At 50.8% G+C, this 19,231-nt stretch overlaps 8 protein-coding genes across 8 annotated transcripts; 6 read left to right on the top strand and 2 right to left on the bottom strand.

The window, feature by feature from the left end:
• Positions 1-840: 840 nt before the first annotated feature.
• Positions 841-2,032, bottom strand: BDW47DRAFT_97319 (putative prefoldin subunit 1). Its single transcript, XM_024820395.1, has 3 exons — positions 1,751-2,032; positions 1,517-1,683; positions 841-1,420 (listed from the first exon to the last, which is right to left on the bottom strand). The coding sequence occupies exons 1-3, from the start codon at positions 1,778-1,780 to the stop codon at positions 1,252-1,254; spliced, it is 366 nt and encodes a 121-aa protein (XP_024676524.1). The 5' UTR covers positions 1,781-2,032; the 3' UTR covers positions 841-1,251.
• On the bottom strand, positions 2,033-3,564 carry BDW47DRAFT_97320 (isopenicillin N synthase family dioxygenase). Its single transcript, XM_024820396.1, has 3 exons — positions 3,105-3,564; positions 2,587-3,025; positions 2,033-2,528 (listed from the first exon to the last, which is right to left on the bottom strand). The coding sequence occupies exons 1-3, from the start codon at positions 3,438-3,440 to the stop codon at positions 2,299-2,301; spliced, it is 1,005 nt and encodes a 334-aa protein (XP_024676525.1). The 5' UTR covers positions 3,441-3,564; the 3' UTR covers positions 2,033-2,298.
• Positions 3,565-4,180: 616 nt separating this feature from the next.
• BDW47DRAFT_97322 (uncharacterized protein) lies at positions 4,181-5,518 on the top strand. The gene is made up of 2 exons (XM_024820397.1): positions 4,181-4,259; positions 4,336-5,518. Exon 2 carries the CDS (start codon positions 4,493-4,495, stop codon positions 5,237-5,239), a length of 747 nt encoding a protein of 248 aa, XP_024676526.1. The 5' UTR covers positions 4,181-4,259; positions 4,336-4,492; the 3' UTR covers positions 5,240-5,518.
• Positions 5,519-6,226: 708 nt separating this feature from the next.
• BDW47DRAFT_97323 (uncharacterized protein) lies at positions 6,227-7,139 on the top strand. Its single transcript, XM_024820398.1, has one exon. It carries the CDS (start codon positions 6,530-6,532, stop codon positions 6,785-6,787), a length of 258 nt encoding a protein of 85 aa, XP_024676528.1. The 5' UTR covers positions 6,227-6,529; the 3' UTR covers positions 6,788-7,139.
• BDW47DRAFT_1623 (uncharacterized protein) lies at positions 6,227-8,526 on the top strand. Its single transcript, XM_024818343.1, has one exon. It carries the CDS (start codon positions 6,906-6,908, stop codon positions 7,998-8,000), a length of 1,095 nt encoding a protein of 364 aa, XP_024676527.1. The 5' UTR covers positions 6,227-6,905; the 3' UTR covers positions 8,001-8,526.
• Positions 8,527-9,172: 646 nt separating this feature from the next.
• On the top strand, positions 9,173-10,680 carry BDW47DRAFT_1637 (Rcd1-like cell differentiation family protein). Its single transcript, XM_024818346.1, has 4 exons — positions 9,173-9,766; positions 9,835-9,990; positions 10,042-10,417; positions 10,471-10,680. Exons 1-4 carry the CDS (start codon positions 9,274-9,276, stop codon positions 10,646-10,648), a joined length of 1,203 nt encoding a protein of 400 aa, XP_024676529.1. The 5' UTR covers positions 9,173-9,273; the 3' UTR covers positions 10,649-10,680.
• Positions 10,681-11,514: 834 nt separating this feature from the next.
• Positions 11,515-15,160, top strand: BDW47DRAFT_97330 (putative PHD finger domain protein). Its single transcript, XM_024820399.1, has 5 exons — positions 11,515-11,902; positions 12,009-12,106; positions 12,170-12,389; positions 12,438-13,283; positions 13,333-15,160. The coding sequence occupies exons 1-5, from the start codon at positions 11,732-11,734 to the stop codon at positions 14,524-14,526; spliced, it is 2,529 nt and encodes an 842-aa protein (XP_024676530.1). The 5' UTR covers positions 11,515-11,731; the 3' UTR covers positions 14,527-15,160.
• An 809-nt stretch (positions 15,161-15,969) lies between these two features.
• BDW47DRAFT_97332 (uncharacterized protein) lies at positions 15,970-16,677 on the top strand. Its single transcript, XM_024820400.1, has 3 exons — positions 15,970-16,344; positions 16,393-16,427; positions 16,493-16,677. Exon 1 carries the CDS (start codon positions 15,998-16,000, stop codon positions 16,223-16,225), a length of 228 nt encoding a protein of 75 aa, XP_024676531.1. The 5' UTR covers positions 15,970-15,997; the 3' UTR covers positions 16,226-16,344; positions 16,393-16,427; positions 16,493-16,677.
• The last annotated feature ends 2,554 nt before the right edge of the window (positions 16,678-19,231 follow it).

Below are 19,231 nucleotides of genomic sequence, written 5' to 3' on the forward strand. Positions count from 1 at the left end.
GACCACAAATCGACCAGTTCGACCCGAAAATTCGGGCTTTTATCTTCGGTGGAATCTTTTACGCTGACTTGCCCTCTTAGATCCAGGGTACCCAAGGCCTGTTCAATTTCGGCAATGAAAGTAGCCCAGCGTGGGAAAAGACGATGATACAGCTTCACCGTGAAAAGACAGGTTGATGGTGCCTCGGCTGAAGAGTACTATCGGAGACGCCGGAGCAATTAATATTGCGTTGGCTCCATCTTTGATGCCGTTGGAAAGAGGCTGAAGACATGTTCTGTATGCCGGATAGTCGGGTAAACAGGCTGAGCGAAGGAACAAAGCTTATCTTAGCTGAAAAGAAAAACATGACATGAGAAAAGAATGTGACAAGTGTTTGGTGGAACAATGATGGCTCTCAGAGTTTAAATACAGTAGAAACAGAAGACTACACTCCACGATAGCTTTGAGCGCTAGACCTAATTTGAAGTTTCCAAGGTCACTCCAGCATGCCCAGTGCCAGCCATGTCATGCAGTGACAGGCTTCAGCTAGAGTGCCTCAAGATTCGGCGGGGCACGATTGAAATCCAGTCCGCCTCAGCCACATCGACACGAACGTTCTATCCCAAGTGGGTAGTACAGTAGCACAATCTCTTCTTCTATTCGGATAGGAAATATAAATGTATATCCACCGACATTAGGTTCCACCAGACATATCCTGTATAACCGTGTGGTTCTACAACAGATGTATGTGCCCTCGCCCTATAGAGCCATGTGGTCTGTGTATAGAGTCGCTGCTTACGTAGGATATACTTTGATATAGACATCGATTCTGTCTAATTAATCGGGAATGGTATCTTTCAATTTCTATAATAGCTGAAACACCAAAAGAAAAAACATGGCGAAGGGATGATGAAACTATAACTCATTGGAACCACGCCTGTCAATAAAAGTCAATTGACAACCCATAGGCTATACTAGCTAATGCCAGACGCCCACATCTACCGAGCGTCTGGTCCAGCCAGACGATCGCCAGACAGTTCAGCGAGTAGTAGCAGCAGCCAGGTAAGTAGGTACCCGATGCCGCCGCAAACGCAAGCGTTACGCTCCCCTGTTCGGCATCCTCGAATCCACCCACACCTTTGAAGCACAGGCCGCGCCAGAGCGGCCCGATCGGGCAGCAACGTGTTTTATCATATCCATCCTGACGCTATTGATATGTCGGATACAAACAATTCAGGGGGGGGGAAGCCGCTGTAGAATCACGCCAGCCAATCACGACTTGTTCGCGGGGTTCAAGATCTTGCCGATGTTGTCCTTGCTGTTCTTGTGCGTCATCTCCAAACTGTACAGTTTCTTCTCCAGACCTGAGATATCTGACTTGAGTTGAGAGGTTTCACTGGACATGCGCTTGTCGACTGTGTCCATGGGAACGTTGACGAACCTGCCGCGCGCCTGAATTAGATACTTTGTTTCTCGAGGCCATCTTCACGGAACGTAGAGGCGCATGCCACATCTCCTGGGGATGTTTGAAACTCACATCTTCCCTACTCCTTCATACACGGAGGTGTCTTTCGGCAACGATCCCATCTCCTTCGACGTGAGCTCCATCAGGCGGATGTCGCGCTGCTTGGTCGAGATTTGGGCCTTGCAGATGCCGATCTGCTGTTGCGAGTTGACCAACTGGGCCTCGATCTCTTGGTAGAGCTGTAGGCGCGCAATCGTCAGTTTGAATATCAAAGAAGATATGTAGTCGGGTGGGAAAAGAAAGTACCTTCTGGATAGCTTCGTTGGGGATAGACATTTTGGCGGGGGAGAGATAGTAGTTGAGGGGTAAGAGGGGAACAAATAGATCGGTGAAGAGTTCTCAATTAGAATAAGAAAGAGGGAGAGAAATCTTAAATAATTAAAAGAGTATATCAAATGAACTGAACAGAGGTAAAGGGTCTGCAACTGTGATGATAATGTGGCAGCTACCGTGCAGCGGAGAATGAAGTCGGACAATGAACACATCCGCTGCCAAGCTTGACTCCGACCGGCGGGGGGTGGCACGGGCGCTGACCTGCGGATTGCCGTATACGGACATGCGGATAGGGCTTAGGGCTTGGCCAAGCATCTCCCCATACTATCCCTGTACCAAGAAGGTTCAGATGTATGTGTAAAATCTGCTTTCTTCAAGAGATGTTATAATATATTTTTACCGGTGTCTGCTTCGCCTTAAGCCCTACTACATGGGTTTTGGCGGAGTATGCGCCCGTTTCAGAAGAAACCAGAACCATACACCACCATAGTTGCAATCAGGCTTTATTTGCCCCGATCGGTCTAGTACATCATAGATGCCCGCATTTTGTTGTACTCAGCCTGCGTGATTGGTTTGTATTTAGCCCCCTCTTTCTCATCCATGCAGGAAGGTATGCATTCGATAACAGATTCAGGGTCGGGAGACATGAAATACGGAATCGACAACCGCTCACGAGTCATCCGAAACGGGCCCGAGAATCGATCAGCAAGAGGAGGTGCTTGGACTCGATGGTTAGTTGATCTCAGCCGGTCTGTAGATACGAATCAGCCTATTCACTTGGCATAAACAGCACCGATCATGGTACGGACCGTTGCTCCACCTCTGGAGTAAATCCCCAATGTTCATTACGATAGCGTTTTTGATAGGGGCCACGGGGATAAACGTGCCTGGCTGGGAAACGTCTTCGACTTCGAGGCCGCCGCAGTCGTCTTGGAAAAGCATTGTCATGGAACTCCAGTCAGTATGAGCCGGGCAGCGGGCTGTTCGTTCTTGCTCTAAGTCTGCGGCTGGTACTGGGAGATAGTGGAGTAGTCGCAGCTGGTTGTTATGCCCTGAATGCTTCTCTACCAGGTATGATTCATTCTCCAAGTTCAATCCAACAGCGAGTGCACGCAGGATCTCATCCCCTACCCGCTGGCATTCCCAATAGAACTTGGTCATAGAATTGCGGAATCCCGGGAGGCATTCATTTGGGATCCATTGATTAGGTTGGACGGTATTATGCTCGCTCCCGATATCGTAGATTTCCTAGACTGTCTGTGAGACACTAGCTTTGGGCAAAGGATTATATCGATGGGTTGGTTATGTGGGCTCGGTTCCCGCATACCTTGACATCAGGCACCTCTCTCAACTTCCTTCGCGCTTGCTCATCATCCACAGTGCTCATCACTTGGGAAACCTTCTCCAATCCCGGCCATGAGTATCCTCGATGGACCGCCCAGCCTTCTGGATGTGGAGCTTTCAACTTCTCTTCCCTCGGAAGTTGGAACAAACGCTTGGACCAGTCAAAAGCGGCATCGATGACTGACTCAGGTAGGGCGTGGTTGATGATGTAGACAAAACCAACAGTTTGGCAAGCTTCCACAAGTTCATTCGCCACATGTAACTTGTCGGACTCACCCTGCGGTTTGTTCCATGAAGAAAAGTCCACGATGGGAATCATTGTTGAGATGGGATCGGCCTTAGTTTCTAGATACTAGCTTCGAAATATCGTGCGCTGTTATCGGCTGTATTCAGTGGCTGACAGTACTAGGCATTCTGGAAACAACCATTGTATCTGAATCTGCAAGTAAATATACCAAGAATGCTTAACAACAAACATAACCACCTTGCCAACCCAGGAATGACATTGTTCACGTCAGCGTTGTTCTGTCACATGATTTGTACCCCGCCAGCTGCAATTCTCCGTCACAACATGCTATGAAGAATTTCTAGACCCTTGGAACCTGATAACATGGCCTATCCACGACACATCTGACCAGTCGCGAACTTGAAGAGCTTGTCAAATAAGTGTAGAACTTGTCAGGATACGTTAATATGCAATTACCCGGTTGACCCTAGCATAGTCGTCCTGCAACGCAAAAGAAGCTTTGATAGTCCTCCATTAGTAAAACAAACTAAAAAATCGACGGTTTCCTTGGAACAGCGGGAAGTAAAAAAGTCCAAAGATTCCTATTGAGCAACTGGAAGATGTGTTGATACGTTGTGGAGATAATTATAGATATGCGGTGGTTGGATGTCGATCGCATGGACACCGCGTTGCTGTGGCAGGGATCGGGGTGGAGATTGGACAGGCTGATGGACTGACTCGATCGTTACTCGGGGCTAAACCATTAGTAGCCTCCTTGTTAAATCGGTGATGGCACCAATTGTTTCTTCCCACAACAACCATACACCGATCTTTCTGACCAAGCTGTCATTTATCTGATCCTGTTCCAACCCTGTGGTGTTGAAAGTAAAAAAAGAGGTGTCCAATATTATCGTGAGTCCATCACTGATGCATCTGACCTACCGCCGATCGGCCAACAATTAACCTCAATGTCGTTGCCCGCCTTTAGTAGTTTGTTGATCACCGCAAAATCACCGTCGCATCTACCTTTCATTTACATTTGACACGATACTGAAGCGTCGCAATCATTATCCGAAGACGAACACTCCCATCGATCGGTTTCGATAAGCATACGATCCGACGGGCGGACCGAGCCCTAAGCCAGAATGAGGATCGCAGGGTGGATCTCGGCCACATTCTTCGCCTCGACGGTACTCTCCATAGAGACAGAAACACTACCATTCTCCCCACCTCAGCCAACAGGGAACCATGCGCGGGCGCTCGATGTACTGCGGCTCTTAAAACGTTCCGACAACAACTGTCCAGCCGGGCATAACCCGTGCACCAACATGGACAGCCCGGAAGTTTGCTGCAAGCTGGGGTCCCGATGCTCTCTCGACGCCAACGACCACATCGCCTGCTGTCCCACGGGGGCCAGCTGCACCGGCAGCCTCCCCACCAGCTCCAACTCCGACGACAATAGCTTCAAATTCCCCTCGACGGCGTCCGCGACGCACACGACCGGCGCGAACGATGCGACCATCACCGGGTCGACTATACCAGGCGCATACCCGTTCGTCAACATCCCCACGTCTTTCGCAAACGGCGGGATCTGCTCGTCTTATTACTCCCTGTGCCAAAGCAAATACACCGGTTGCTTGTCAGAGCTGGGAGGCGGCTACGCTGTTACTGTGGGCGGCGAGGGCGGAGGGGTGACTCGGGACGGAGCGCCATCGGCCGTGGCTACCTGCTCGAGTCTGAGCATGGAAGCGTGCCATGGTCTACATCTGGGGTACTGCGACACACATCAGACCGCGCAGGATGACGGCAACAGGGCTCCTGCTGGGAGGACGTCTAGCCTGCAGGACCTCTTTTTCGGCATGCTCGTTAGCGTGGCTGGAATGCTGATCTGATATAGCCATGTTCCTCTTCTGCATTGAGGAAGAGGCATGGTCGGTTTTCGGACCCTTTACTTATCGCATATTTGCTTGCTTTTCATCTTCCGATATGTATGTTTACGCCTTGGTCCCTGGATGGATTTTATATGGAACGATTGATGATGATGGTCAATGTATCTACGTTTGTCTTGATGATTGTGATTATTTTGTATTTCCTTTCTTCCTTGTTTCTTCAGCTCGTCCATTCTGTATATAGAAAATGGAAATTCCAGCCGAGTGCCAACAGGCCAAGACAAACCCAGTGTGAGGGGAAAATCACGATAATAATAGAATGGGGTAAAATAAAGTAAAAATAGAAAGAACAGACGATAAGATTCAACTGATAATATGGATAAAAATGCACACCGCTCTATAACGGTCAAGACCACGCAAATCAACCCATCATACCTATCTCTACCATGTCAGGTGCTCTGCCCACAAGGTAAGGCACCAATGACGCCCACAACCAACGACTCAAAACCCCCCTAGATAGACAGCAGATGCGCTGTTCCTACGTCCCACTCAGGCACAAAAGTCTTTTTTCCCCAACAGGGCCCGCAGATGCCGACATGGCCGTCTCCACCCAGTCACATTTGCTGGCTGCGTCAGATTCGCCCTGAGAGGTCTACCACGTAGAGGATGGATGGAGCCGCTAGTAAATTATCTCCTACTGGGTGGTATTCTAGGGTCTTTGGGTTGTCTGGAGTGGGGAAATGAGAGGTAAAACGCTGCAGACGTGCATAGATTGAGGAAAATTGGACAAATCAGCTCGTGCAGCCTCATGTCATCCTCGGTTCTTAGCCTTAGCCCGGGCCTCGACTGGCTGAGCGCGGGATGTGTATTCTGGCGGTGGGAAAGGGAAAAATAAGACAAATCACACCTCGCACTGGTTCGGCCGTGCGTCTGACCGAGTGACGGCTCTTCTCTTGTCTGTCACTGCCAGGGACGGTCTCGGTCTTTCGAGAGTGGGGTTGGTAATATAATATTGATTGATTGATTGATTCCATCCATTTGAGGAGGGGTAGGTAGCCTCAGTGTCAGTGGTACTGTGCCCGTGCCACTTCAGTCCCCGTTGATACGGGTATGGGGGAAGGGTTTTGGCGAGGCAACGAAAGGAAAAGAAGAAAGGAAAATAATACACTTCGAGCTCATCTATTTGCCCCGTACCACTCAACCCCCCGTATGATCAAATCATGACTAGGTCAGTAAAACCTGGATGTCTTAGCGATTGGGTGTAGAAAAAGCGGTGGTTGGGATCTCGGCCGCATGCGAGGAGGCTGGGATTCAAGACAAGACAGAGACCGACTCATGCACCTCACCACATCATGCGAGCTTCCCTTCCCCTCCATTCCTCGTCTCTCTAAGTTTCTTCATCTGAGTCGTTTGTCGCATTCTTTTCCCTCTATCCGCTATTGTGTGTCAAACATCAGAAATCGCATTCCTTCGTTTTTTATATTCGCTTTTTTTGGCTGCCGCAGCCTTATCAGCTTATCGGGCGACCTATTTACAGGACTATCCGATTAGATAACGAGCAAAGGCGTCCTCGTTGCCATCTTGACCAACACGTCGTTCCTCGCGATCGGGGGTTGGTTGCCCGGTTAAAAGAGTCTAGAGGCTGGTCTTATCGCCTCGTTCCTTCGCTATGCATATCCGCCATGTGTTACGACCGGCAATACCAATCCTCGCCTTCTTAACTCGTTTCGCTCTCTCGGAGGCTCCGCTCGCAGACTCCGAACTCGCCAGCAACGATACCGGAGTCGAAAAGCGCTGCGAAAATCCCTGTGGCTTTTATCACCAGGTCTGCTGTGAAGCGGGCGAAAAATGCACCACGAACGGCAACGGCCAAGCAGTGTGCTCAGGAGGTAGCGGTGGCGGCGGCGGCGGCGGCGGCGGTGGAGGAGGAACCTGGAAGGTCTACACGACAACCATCGTTGCAACAGAGACAGACACGTCGACGATTACGTCTACCTGGAGCAGCTTCATCCCGGACGAGACTGGCGGCGCAGGAGGATCCGGGAAATGCGACTCAGAACTGGGCGAGTCACTATGCGGGAACACCTGCTGCGGCGCGGCATACGTCTGCCACAAGGACCAATGCGTCGTGGGAAGCTCCTCGATATGGGCGACCGCAACAGCCACTCCTCCAGTCCGAGGAACGAGTGATTCCACCGTTACCCAAACCGCGACAACCACGCGGGGTTTCGACGCCCCCGTCGGCACCGACGGCGCCCCGTTGCTGGAAGCGACTGAGCCCCATCATGGCCTCAGCGGCGGAGCCATCGCGGGCATCGTGGTGGGAGTCATCGCCGGCGTCTTCCTCCTGTTTCTCGTTTGCGCTTGCCTGTGCTGTCGCGGCGTGATTGAAGCCCTGGCCGCCTGTCTTGGCCTGGGTAAGCGGAAGAGAAAGGATTCGTACGTGGACGAACACGGACACCACCATGCCCACTATGCGCATGGTAGCCGGCCCGAAGGGCGAACCTGGTTCGGCGCTCGACCGCACGCGCATGAGTCGGGCGAGAAAAAATCGAAATGGGGAGGCTGGGCGACTATCGGGATTATCTTGGGGGCGCTTGCGCTTTGCTTGGGTCTCAAGAGGCGCCAGCATCACGACGAGAAAAGCACCGATTACACTTACCCCAGCACTTATTACACCTACTCTGACTATACCAGCGCAAGTACGTGTTACCCCCTCCCCTGGCTCCTCATGAATCGTGTTCATCCCATGCTAATCAATTGAGTTGATAGGTAGTAGCGAAAGTTCGGACCGACGAACGAGAGACACGAGACGATCACGACGATCCCGCACGCGCTCACGGCGTTCATGATATGATGATTGATGGAGTTTACCATATGAAGCAACGAGACCTGATCTTCATGATAAAATCCTCGATTCTGCGTCCTTTTTACCCCTTCTTATTTTCCTTGAACCCGAATGCCCATGGGTTAGCGCTATTCTGGCGCCGTTTATATTGATGATGTATTACAACCTGTCCGCTTTGCTGAATCCCTTTTGACTTACCTGTTGTATGATGACATTTATGCACTGACGCGCTAATGACTTTCCGTTCCCACTGCTGTCTTCTCGTTCACCTTTTTATCACTTTATGTTCTTGATATATGTTCCCAGAAGGTTGGACGAAAGACTGAAGAAACGATGTATGTAAATATGAGTTATGATGAATCCAATGAAATATCATGTCCCACAATTTGAGATTTGTACAAGAGTTGCGTAGAAGTTGTTCTCAGCCTTCACGGCAGTGCAGGTTTCATAGTATCTTGACTTGGTGAAACATGATTAATGTCGGTACATCTGCTGGTGAGCCATGTATTCGAATAGATATTTAGATAAATTAGAATAAGACTGATCGGCTCAAATTGCATGAACTCCTCGCACCAACCCAAGCAAGCATATACAAGTGAGACAACGCAATCGCTTCAGCCTTGAGCCGGGTGTTCATTGACGCATTGCTGACTCGCTCGTGCGCTTCAATGGACCCTGCAATGCGCCAGTTGCTTCGAGAGATATGTAATTATGACTGCATCGTATTCTAAATCATGAGTTTCCAAATAGTTGTCCATGAAATCAGATGGAGCCAGAGTACTAGAAAAAACAAGTATATAAAAAAAATGACGCGGCGACCCAAATCGGTGGTGCTACCCAAACTTGCCAGTAGGACGAAGTGGCGCCCGGCACACAAGACGGAGCCTGCGCTCTCCCCGCCTCCCGTAGCCCGAGACTTCAATCCGTTCTGCAACTTGGCTCATCAACCTTCCGCCGTCTATCTCATCCACACCACAACCCCCCATTCACATAAACATACTCCCTCTTATCATCTACATCCATCATCCATGAGACTACTACCGCGAGGTTATTCCTGACAACACCCGAAATCTCAACCACGCAGCCTTGCGCCTTCACCCTTGCGACGGTCGCACAGCCGCTATCCCCGACCCATTCTCCTGAGGATTACGAGTCCCCCCCAAACCGAGCTCTTCTTTGTCGGCCCGCCATGCTTCAAACGCAGGCGCAGCACGTTTTCTCCCATCAACACCAATACCCGCAGGCTGATCCCTCGTGGCTGCAGCATCAGCAGCAGCAGCAGCAGCAGCAGCAACACCAACAGCAGCAGCACCACCAAGCCCAACATCACCCGCACCAGGCCCAACAACAGCATTCTTCGCTAGTCGCCCAGCAGCATGCCCAGGTTCAAGCGGCAGCGGCCGCTGCCGCCGCCGCTCAACAACAACATTACAACCGCATCGCGATGGTCGGAAACGCTGGGAACCCCGGTCAAGGCGCAGGCGCTGGAGGGATCGGTGCGGACGGCTCTCTGCCCGGTTCTGTGTCGATGGTAGACGGTGGGATTAGCGACGAGAACCGCAAGGTTTTTATCTGGGTGGCTGAGTTGCTGGATCCTAATCGCAGGGAGGCGGCTCTTATGGAACTGAGCAAGAAGAGAGAGCAGGTTCCTGAGTTGGCGCTGGTCATTTGGCACTCGTTTGGTGCGCCTCTCCTCTTCTTCGAAATTGGCGCTGTTGGGTCTCGTTACTAACTCTTTTTAAATCCGCAGGTGTCATGACCGCGCTTCTGCAAGAAATCATCTCCGTATATCCTTTGTTGAACCCCTCACAACTCACGGCCGCGGCCTCGAATCGGGTCTGCAATGCATTGGCCCTGCTGCAGTGTGTTGCGTCTCATAACGAGACACGCACCCTGTTTTTGAACGGTACGTGCAATAAACTCCCTCTACTTCGTCCAAACTAACGGGACTTGTTAGCCCACATCCCTCTTTTCCTGTATCCGTTCCTTAACACGACTTCCAAATCGCGCCCCTTCGAATACCTCCGTCTCACCTCGCTGGGCGTCATCGGGGCGCTGGTCAAGAACGACTCGTCCGATGTCATCAACTTCCTCCTCACCACCGAAATCATCCCTCTTTGCCTTCGAATCATGGAGACGGGGTCTGAGCTGAGCAAGACCGTGGCCATCTTTATCGTACAGAAGATCTTACTCGATGACATCGGTCTGGCGTATATTTGCGCGACGTATGAGAGGTTCTATGCGGTGGGAACCGTCTTGAGCAATATGGTCACTCAGTTGGTGGAGCAGCAGACTGTCCGGTTGCTCAAGCACGTTGTGCGTTGCTTTTTACGGTATGTGGAGATAAGTCTACTGCGCGGTATGATGACCTTACTGATTCTTTTAGCCTGAGTGATAATAGCCGCGCACGCGAGGCCCTACGGCAATGCCTCCCCGAACCCCTGCGGGATGCTACCTTTTCTTCGGTTCTCCGGGACGATGCGGCCACCAAGCGCTGTCTCGCGCAGCTCCTGATCAACCTTTCCGATAATATCTCCGACGGCACGCAGGGGATCGCCATGTAGTGAGTCACCAACGGCGGAAGGCATCTGTTTCATTATATCGATCTACTTCATATATTACCATACTTTACGATATGCATGGGGCTGGGTCGGGCGAAAAAAAGGACACATGGAAGGCGCAAAAGGTGAGTTTCCAACATGAAAAATGAAAATTAGAGATATCTGGGCAAAAAAAGAAAGGAACCCCGACAGAAAACATAAAGAAAGAATGATGTGAGGGCGAAATTGGAACCATGTGAGGGAGCATTTGTGTTTGTGCTTTCTTTGTCTTTTGATATTCTGGCTGTCTGTTGCATTTCCTCATGGGTTTTGCTGTCTTTCCATTCTCAATCCATTTCGGACATAATGGTCGAGGATGTGCATGTGGCGTGGAGGTGGCTGGCGCTTTCAGATTTCCTGTGCATTTGCTTGTCCTCTACAATCCCTTTCACCTTCTCCACTTGGGTGAGATAGAGTCGCTTTGAGCGAGAGATACCAAGATCTAGGCTTTTTTTTCCGTTTTGTTGTTTTTATTCTGCCATGCATTGCACTTGAGTATTACTGGATTTTCTTTCGGGATTGACGGGTGGGAATTTGTCCCTATGTACGGAGTATTGATGATGTTTGCCCTGGCGATCTGCGCTCTTTTTTTTGTCAATTAAGTAGACAACATTTCCAAACACGAAAAGTGATATTACACTGAGATTTTAGATCATTATTGACCATCAAATATGGAGAGAACATAACATGTAGATAGTGCCAGAGCGTGTTCAGCCGCTTACCCATTCGATCCAAATTGGTGGTGCGGTCACCTGACCCAGCCCGGTCTCGACGCGCGCAGGGGCGTCTGGGAGAGAGAGACAAGTGAGCTCATCTTCATCCAGCCGACCGACACACCCTTGCGATCGCCTCGTTCGTTACTATTGTTTAGTCTTGATTTTAGGACTGGTATTGATTTGACCTTTTTCTTTTTTACATCTCTCTTTTGATCCCTTTATTTCGTCCTATCTAGCTAAATCCACGCCACCACACCCTCGTCTAACCCGCGCGATCGATCGGAATTCCTCCAGCGCGGCCGCCGCCGTTTCACGGTCTCGAACCGCCTCCATGGTATCGCGAAAGCGCACCCGCTCCGATGCGGACGCTGCCCCGGAGCAGCCATCGGAGGAGCCAGGGTTGCTCGACCAACTGCGCAATAGCTGGGAGTTTGCAAATCTCATGCAGTACATTACCATGTTTGGGAAACCTATGAAAATTGATGAGGATTTCGGGATCGAGGTATGAACCATTTCTTAGTGATTACATGACCATGAATTACTTCTCTCGACCTTTCTGCGTTTCGCATTTCGCGCACTGTGCTCTAATCTGTCTTTCTACGGTGCAGGATTTAGAAACCGAATGTCTTAAACCCGGTCCTTCGGAGAAACTTATGGAGATTGGACTTTGTCTGCTCAAATGGGTTTCGTCGCATCGGGGTCTCTCGTACGTGATGTCGCGCAGACTGATTCTTATATACGGCGGACGCTCATATCGTCTCTGATCTAGGTTTGACAATTTCGACGAATATACGCGACGCCAGTACAACGCCAAAGCGCCCCATGTCGAAAACCCCTTCGGGTACGACGAGGTTCCGAAAAAGTTCGCCGAGTTTGACATCTTCCTGAAGCTTCGCGTTCTCCACCAGTTGACGGTATGGACGTTCTGGAACCCCGACCGTATTCGCGACAAGATGCCGGAGCAGAGGGAGCAGGACCAGACGCAATGGGTGAGTGCAACTCCATTCCATGGTAAAGCGTTTACTTACCCTCCCCAGCGTATTGAGGAAGTAGGATACGATCGAGACGGCGCCCTTTATTACATTCTGGATGACAATCGACTGTATCGTCGCACCGATCCCCCCATCCCCGCTCCGAAACTCGCCAAACCGAAGACCAAGAGGAAGAGCGCGCGTGCTTTACGCGCATCGAAGCGGAGAAGAGGATCCGAAGCGGCTATCGTCGATGGTTCTTCCGAAGAGGATAATGATAACGCCAGTGGCAAACCGCAAGAGGATCCTTTCAAGGAGATGCAGTGGGAATGCGTCGCCATCACACTCAACGACTATCGGGAATTCTTGGCGTCGATTCAAAAGACCAGGGATGCAGACGAGAAGATACTGAGGGATAGGATTGAAGAACAAGTGATGCCGGTCATTGAAAAGGAAGAAGAATCCCAGGAACGGCACAGGATCAAGAAGGAAAAAGAGCTCATCAATCTGCAAATGCTTGCCGGCGCGAAACGGTCCAGCCGTCTCGCCGGAAAGGCGGAGAAGGACCGTGCTGACAGGGAGGCGGTGGAAGAAGCGCGAAAGCACGAAGCAGAGCTGGCAATGGCTCGCAAAGAAGAGGAGAAGAAAAAGAAGATGGAACAGGAGAGGCGCGCCCGGATGATGACGCGCGAGCAGCGCATCAAAGACCGAGAACGGAAACGCATAGAACACGAAGAGGAACTGCAGAAGATACAAGATGAGCACGAAAAGTTCGAGCGTGGCGAGAGTCGAATGTCTGAAAGGCACCTCAGGGCCGAAATGGAGAGGCAGAGGAAGAATCTCAAAGATCTCTCTGGGGAGGATGAGTGGATATTTGACTGCTCGATATGCGGTGTGCATGGGGAGAACTTGGTAAGTCTCCAGTTCCATTGCTCTCTATTCTCTCGCTAAAGTGAAACAGGACGACGGGTCCCATAGTGTCGCGTGCGAAAAGTGCAATGTGTGGCAGCACAGCAAATGCCTGGGGATCGCGCAGGACGAAGCCGAGCGTGAGGACTTTCACTTCGTCTGCAAGGACTGTCACCGGCGCGAGGAGGAGGCGAAGATGCCGAAACTACCCCCGTTGAAGTTCAAGCTTGGTTCCTCGCCCTCGTCAGCTGGGTTTGAAGATCACCAGGCGAAGGGGCCGGACGCTCCACACTTCTTGGTGCCCAAGATGGAAGCTCATCACCATATGTCCCCGAACGGATCGCCCTCCAAAATGCCTGCACAGCCATCCTTCCCCCCACAGACCGGGTCTCAGTCGATGCCTTTCTCTCCGTCGTCACCCGAACGCCGCCCTCATTCCGCCCACCACCTCCCCTTCAGCCCTTCTCGCGCCCCATTCTCTCCATCCAAGGGTGTGAACGGGTTCAGTCTATCCAGAGCCCATCATCCGAAACCACCCTCCACCCACCAGGCAACACAACCACCTCCTGGCCGTGGGTCATTCGGTTCGTTCCAAACGCAGCGGCCATCATCATCCCACTCTGCACAGAGCCCGCATCTCCCTTCGCCCATCCAGAACCGACCCTCCATGTCCCCCACACAAGGCAACCGCGACGTCGGCCCTCTCGCCGGATTCCCCTCCGCATCCCCATCCGACAGCCCAGCACCATGGACGACCCCATACGGACAACACCAAGCCCGACGTCCAAGCACCAGCAACCACGCATCATTCTCCTCCATGCAAGGCGGCCAGATATCCTTCGCGGCAACCCCCACAGCCAGTCGATCCTCACCCCCGCAGAGCTCCCACGGCCACGGCGTCCATCTCTCCGGAATCAGCCCAACAAAACAGTCCCCTCGCCCGGTGACATCCGGCGGCATGGCCGGCGCACCCGTATTACCTCCGATCCAAAAACTGGAGCCGAGCCCGAAGCTCATGGGACGCAGCTCGCCCGACGCGCCCATTCCCCCACCGGTCAAATCCATGACTCCGGAACAAGAGGGACGCCGGCAGAGAGAGAACGCCATGATTTCTCACGGGGCCAACGCACCGCAAGGCATGATGTCGTCGCCGTCTCTCAATCGCATTCCGCCCCTGGGTTCGAACGCTCAGAATACACCGTCTGCTCCGCGGTTTGATTCAGGGAACGGCAGTAACAGGCAGTAGCTGCGTTGTTGCTCAAAGACATGGCATACGGATGATGTTCTAGCGTGGGGGATCCCAAACTCGAACACCCAGATGTGCCAACCTAATCCCACCATAATCAAAAACAACCGACGTCCAGTTTAGTTTTCGATAGTGGGGCACAATAAACATCAAAAACAGGAGCAGCGAGGACGAATACAACGAAGCCGGAAATATCACCCCCGGCAAATAGCATCACCACGGATTGTGTCCCGTCTGGGTATCCACCAGAAAAACGACATATCATATCAATCAGTTAAACCAAATCAGACGCGCGACATCTAGTTACGTGCATGGAGTCGGGAACGGATAGATCTTAACGTCCTCCGTTTCAGCCGATGCGATGCAATCTACTCGACCCCGAGCTCGTTCCATATCTCGTCTCGCGACTGCGCTCGCAAACAAGCTGTTCTCTACAATCTACAACCTATCTCTACAGTGTGGTTTAAACCAATAAGCATGGATGGGTGGATCTGTTCTCTTCTTTTCTTCTATTTACTGTGTTCTCTAAGATGTTTGCTCTGGTGCAAACTGGGCGGTTGGTTGGTAGGTAGAGGCGTTGCAGGGCGAGATTATAGATTGGTTTGGCTTGGTTTGGTTTGTACTCTGGTTGATATGGGATGGATGGGGTAATCAATTAAAATAAATGAACACAATTGCATAGAATTTTCTGTTCTTTCTAGTGATTCTGATGTTGTTGCATCCGTAGATATATATACTAACCCTAACAGCCTATTCGCGCATATCCAAGCAGCAACGACAACATCCCAACCCCAAATCAAATCCACACCACTAAATATATATCACACCTTACCCATCTCCCAAACCCCATACAAAAAACCAAGCAAACAGACCCTACCCTACCTTATTAACCCAAGAATGTATTACCAATCCCTTACAGTCCTATTCCATCCACTGTGGAAACACAAACATGTGTAAAACACATGCATGCACAGCATTGCATGCATGTATGCATACACACACACGCATGGATGCAAGGAAGCAAGCACACTTGAGATCGTAGTAGTCCGTTTAGGAATCTTCCTCTATACACGTTGCGGAGCACCAGTAGATAGATTCCATCCAGTACCCGTGAAGATGACGCACATGGTTTGGTAGTCGGGCTGGATTGGAATATTCGTCTTGAGGTGGAAGAGGTATGTAAGAGGTGGGTGGGTAAGCACACTGCATGGGGTTGGGTATAGATGTGGACTATGCGTGGACGTGGATTATACGTGTAGATAGCAGATAGATGTATGCAGTATATATACGGATCGCTAAGTTGAGGGTGATGTAGTTGCTGGTGAGGATGGTTACGAATATAAATCAGCGTTCACGAGTACTATGGATACTGCTATCACATGAACGATACACATCCAGGAGAGCGAAAGGTAAAGAAACCCCGTTCAATTCACAACATAGAATATCCAATCCAGCCCAATCTGACACGCCCATGAATATGAGTTACCAATATGCCGACCCAAGACCGGCTGACACACAAACATACGTGTCTGCCTCTGCAGCATCATCATCCATCTACAACCACCCACCTACCCCCTACCCAGTAAGTAACTCCCAAGCTCAACAAGTAAGGATAAACAGGATGGAACAGTCCAGTCCTCAATGCCACGCAGGCATAATGCCAACCCCCCCACCCAATCAAACCTGCCCAAGACAATAGCCAGCAGCAAACATTGGAACAACCTACAGACCCCCCTCCTTTGAACAAACAAACAACTCTAGACAAACACATTGATCAGGGGATGGCACGGCAGGGATTAGATTGGATTGCATTTCGACCTTGTCTAGCGTAAGCGATCGGCTTGCACTAGGTACCCTACTACTTACTTAGTCGCTGCTGAGTCTGATAGGGAGGGAGGGAGCTTTGATGATGGGTTAGCTGTAGGTCGTAAAGTACGTAGGTGGATAAGCACAGGGGCAATACTACCTAGTTAGCTGGTTCTTAGTAGATACTATCTCATGTCCGGTCGGTCTTTTGGCCTGTTTAGCCGTAGGTAGAGATAGGGAGACACTACTGACAACGGATAGAAAGCGAGGTCAATATGGAGTACTCCGTAACTAGCCAGATAGGTAGTGTATGTTCGTAGCCCGTCCGCTTTCCGTCAGTCTTGGTATCTATAAATACTCACCTATTTACAGAGTAGTACTAACGAACATGTACTTATAGTATCTCCCCCGAACCGCCTAATATATCCCGTGTTTTAGCACTGCAACCACATCAAGAACTACGAAAGTACGGAGTACCCAGTAGATGATCAGGGGTGCCAAAAGTACCGGGGGCAAACTGACTATTCCCTCCCTTCTCTTTAGGGTAAATCTATCCAGATGTAAGAAGTAAGAAGTAAGCAACGGAATAAGTCCGCTCCGCGCTCGATTAATGTGGCTTCACATCGCAACTAGCGAGTCATTCGCGAACCGGACCGGAGCGGGGGTAAACTGGTAGGTAGGTAGGTAAGCACTCTGTAGGTAATAATAATAAGCAACAGGCCATCGTCACGCGTCGTGCGGTGCGGGCGACAGACACGAGCTGGATCAGATCAGATCAGTTCCCAATCCCAATCCATCCCGAGACGCGAGATTAACAGGACAAAACGGCATGCGTTCCGGCCGCAAGGGGCGCAGCAGGGAGGGAGGGAGTGGCATGGGGCCAAGAAGTGGTTCGTGCGGGATTGGTGTCACATCACAATTGGGATTGTGATGGCCCGCGTAGTGTCAGGCTTGGCGGGGAGAGACAGATCGGAAACTCTGAGACTTGATTATCAGTCAAACTTATGAGCTGGATATTAGGGAGTTTTGTTTGTGTAGTTGAGTGGGAGCTGGCTGGGTTGGGAGGGTTCTATCTGTGGAGAAAACGTTGGCCGCGTCTTGGTGGTGGTTGTGGTGGCGGCGGCGTTGGGAATTGAGATACTGTGTTTTTCTTTTTTTTTTTTTTTACGCGTCCAAAACGTTAGGAGGCTGTCAGGAGACGGCTGGTAGCCGGGTAGCCCGTGGGATATTGTGTCGACTTGGGTAAAGATTGGCTTCTTACGCAGGGAACATAACCAATGGAGAGTGGCCATGGTCGATGCACACGAGACATTAAGGATCGATTGAACCGAGCGGGTGGGCCTTGGGATAGTAGGTAGCTGCAAGGAAGATCATCATTCCACCAGCAGCTAATTTGGCACCTAAAGTCATCGTTCCCTCCTTTTCTCGGGTCGGTTCCAACACGGCGAAAGCGAAAGACGGAGCAGATGACAATGTGATGAGTGGACCGTGATAATAACCGCCGCAGTCTAGACCAATCGAATTCTCACTCCAAATGACAGAGTCGATCAGATTAGCAGTTTGAGCCTCGAGTGCCCGGTACCGCGACAGGAGAGCAAAAGAGGCTTCCTCAATCAAGCCAGACAAGTACTATTGTCGATAGAGCTACTAGCCCGTCCAGTCTCCACACCACGGGCGTAAGCGACGTTGATTTGCAGAGAGGTGTCCGATAGATCGAGATTCCTAGCGGCTTGTGCGCTCAGCGAACCGGCGCTTAGATTGGGACTTGAGGGGTACAGGTTAAGGGGATGGCCGAAAGGGTCCACTTGGAATGGTGGTTGTCTCGAGACGGGATAGATCGATGCTAACGGCGCCGGCTGTAGACGGGAGTGCCGTGGTTGTATTGTCTGCGTCTGTATTTGCAGCATAGCTCGGTGGAGATCATCGATCGTCCGTCTCCTTTCTTTTCTTTTCCTTCCATTTTTTCCATTTTTTCCATTTTCCACATTTTTTAACTTCCCTCCCACTCTTCCCATCTCCTCCTATCTCCGCGGTGTCAAGTAAACCCAGACCCATACTGTCGTCATATCCCGTCGGTTAGAAAAAGTGGGGAGATTTAAATGAGTGGGTAACAGATCGGCGCGGATCTCGATCGAAGCGCCCTGACAGGTCGCTTGTCACATCCACCACCGACCGACCCTCCGAAGCTCCGACCCATCATCTCCATCTCCGAAGAAAGCAAACGTAGTGTTCGGAGCGCAAGGACCTCTCGTCCTGGGGCACACGGGTCCCGGGCCAGTTCAATCAGCTCGCGCAAATTGGTTGCATGTGTCATGTCATGTCATGTCATGTCAGAGAGATAGAGTTTTAGGATCATCCATGGTCCATATCGATTTTGTTTTTGACGTTTTGGAAAGTTGTGGGACTCCCCCGATTTGAGCCGGCCACTCGTGGGTGTCTGTCGGACCAGGTAACGGTCAGGAGCCATGGAAAAATTGAGAGGTGGGAGAAAAAAAAAGTTGTAGTCATTAGGAAGGTAGTCATTAGGTAGGTAGTCATTAGGTAGGTAGTAGTTAGGTAGGTAGTAGTTAGGTAGTTAGTTACCCCCGATGAGGCGTTGATTGGGTGGAGTTGAGGGTGTAAAGTTCAGGCTGCGGATCAGAGTTAGTCGATTAGTTAGTTATGCTCTTAATAGGAATTAGTTACGGTGTGGTCAAGAGGCCGTCATCTTGCGCGGCTCAAACTCAATTCCCGAGATGATTTCTTTTTTCGATGGACATGGATTGGTTGTCCTTTGGGTTGGGTCGTTAGGTACCTTAGGTAGTATAGATTAATTAGGTTCTTTCCCTCAGCTCACGAATGGTGAGTGGTGGGTGGAATGTCCGGGAGTGGTTCACCCTGGGTATCTTGACAGGAATCC

Source organism: Aspergillus candidus (assembly GCF_002847045.1).
Source record: "Aspergillus candidus strain CBS 102.13 unplaced genomic scaffold BDW47scaffold_1, whole genome shotgun sequence".
In the NCBI taxonomy this organism is placed as follows: domain Eukaryota; kingdom Fungi; phylum Ascomycota; class Eurotiomycetes; order Eurotiales; family Aspergillaceae; genus Aspergillus; species Aspergillus candidus.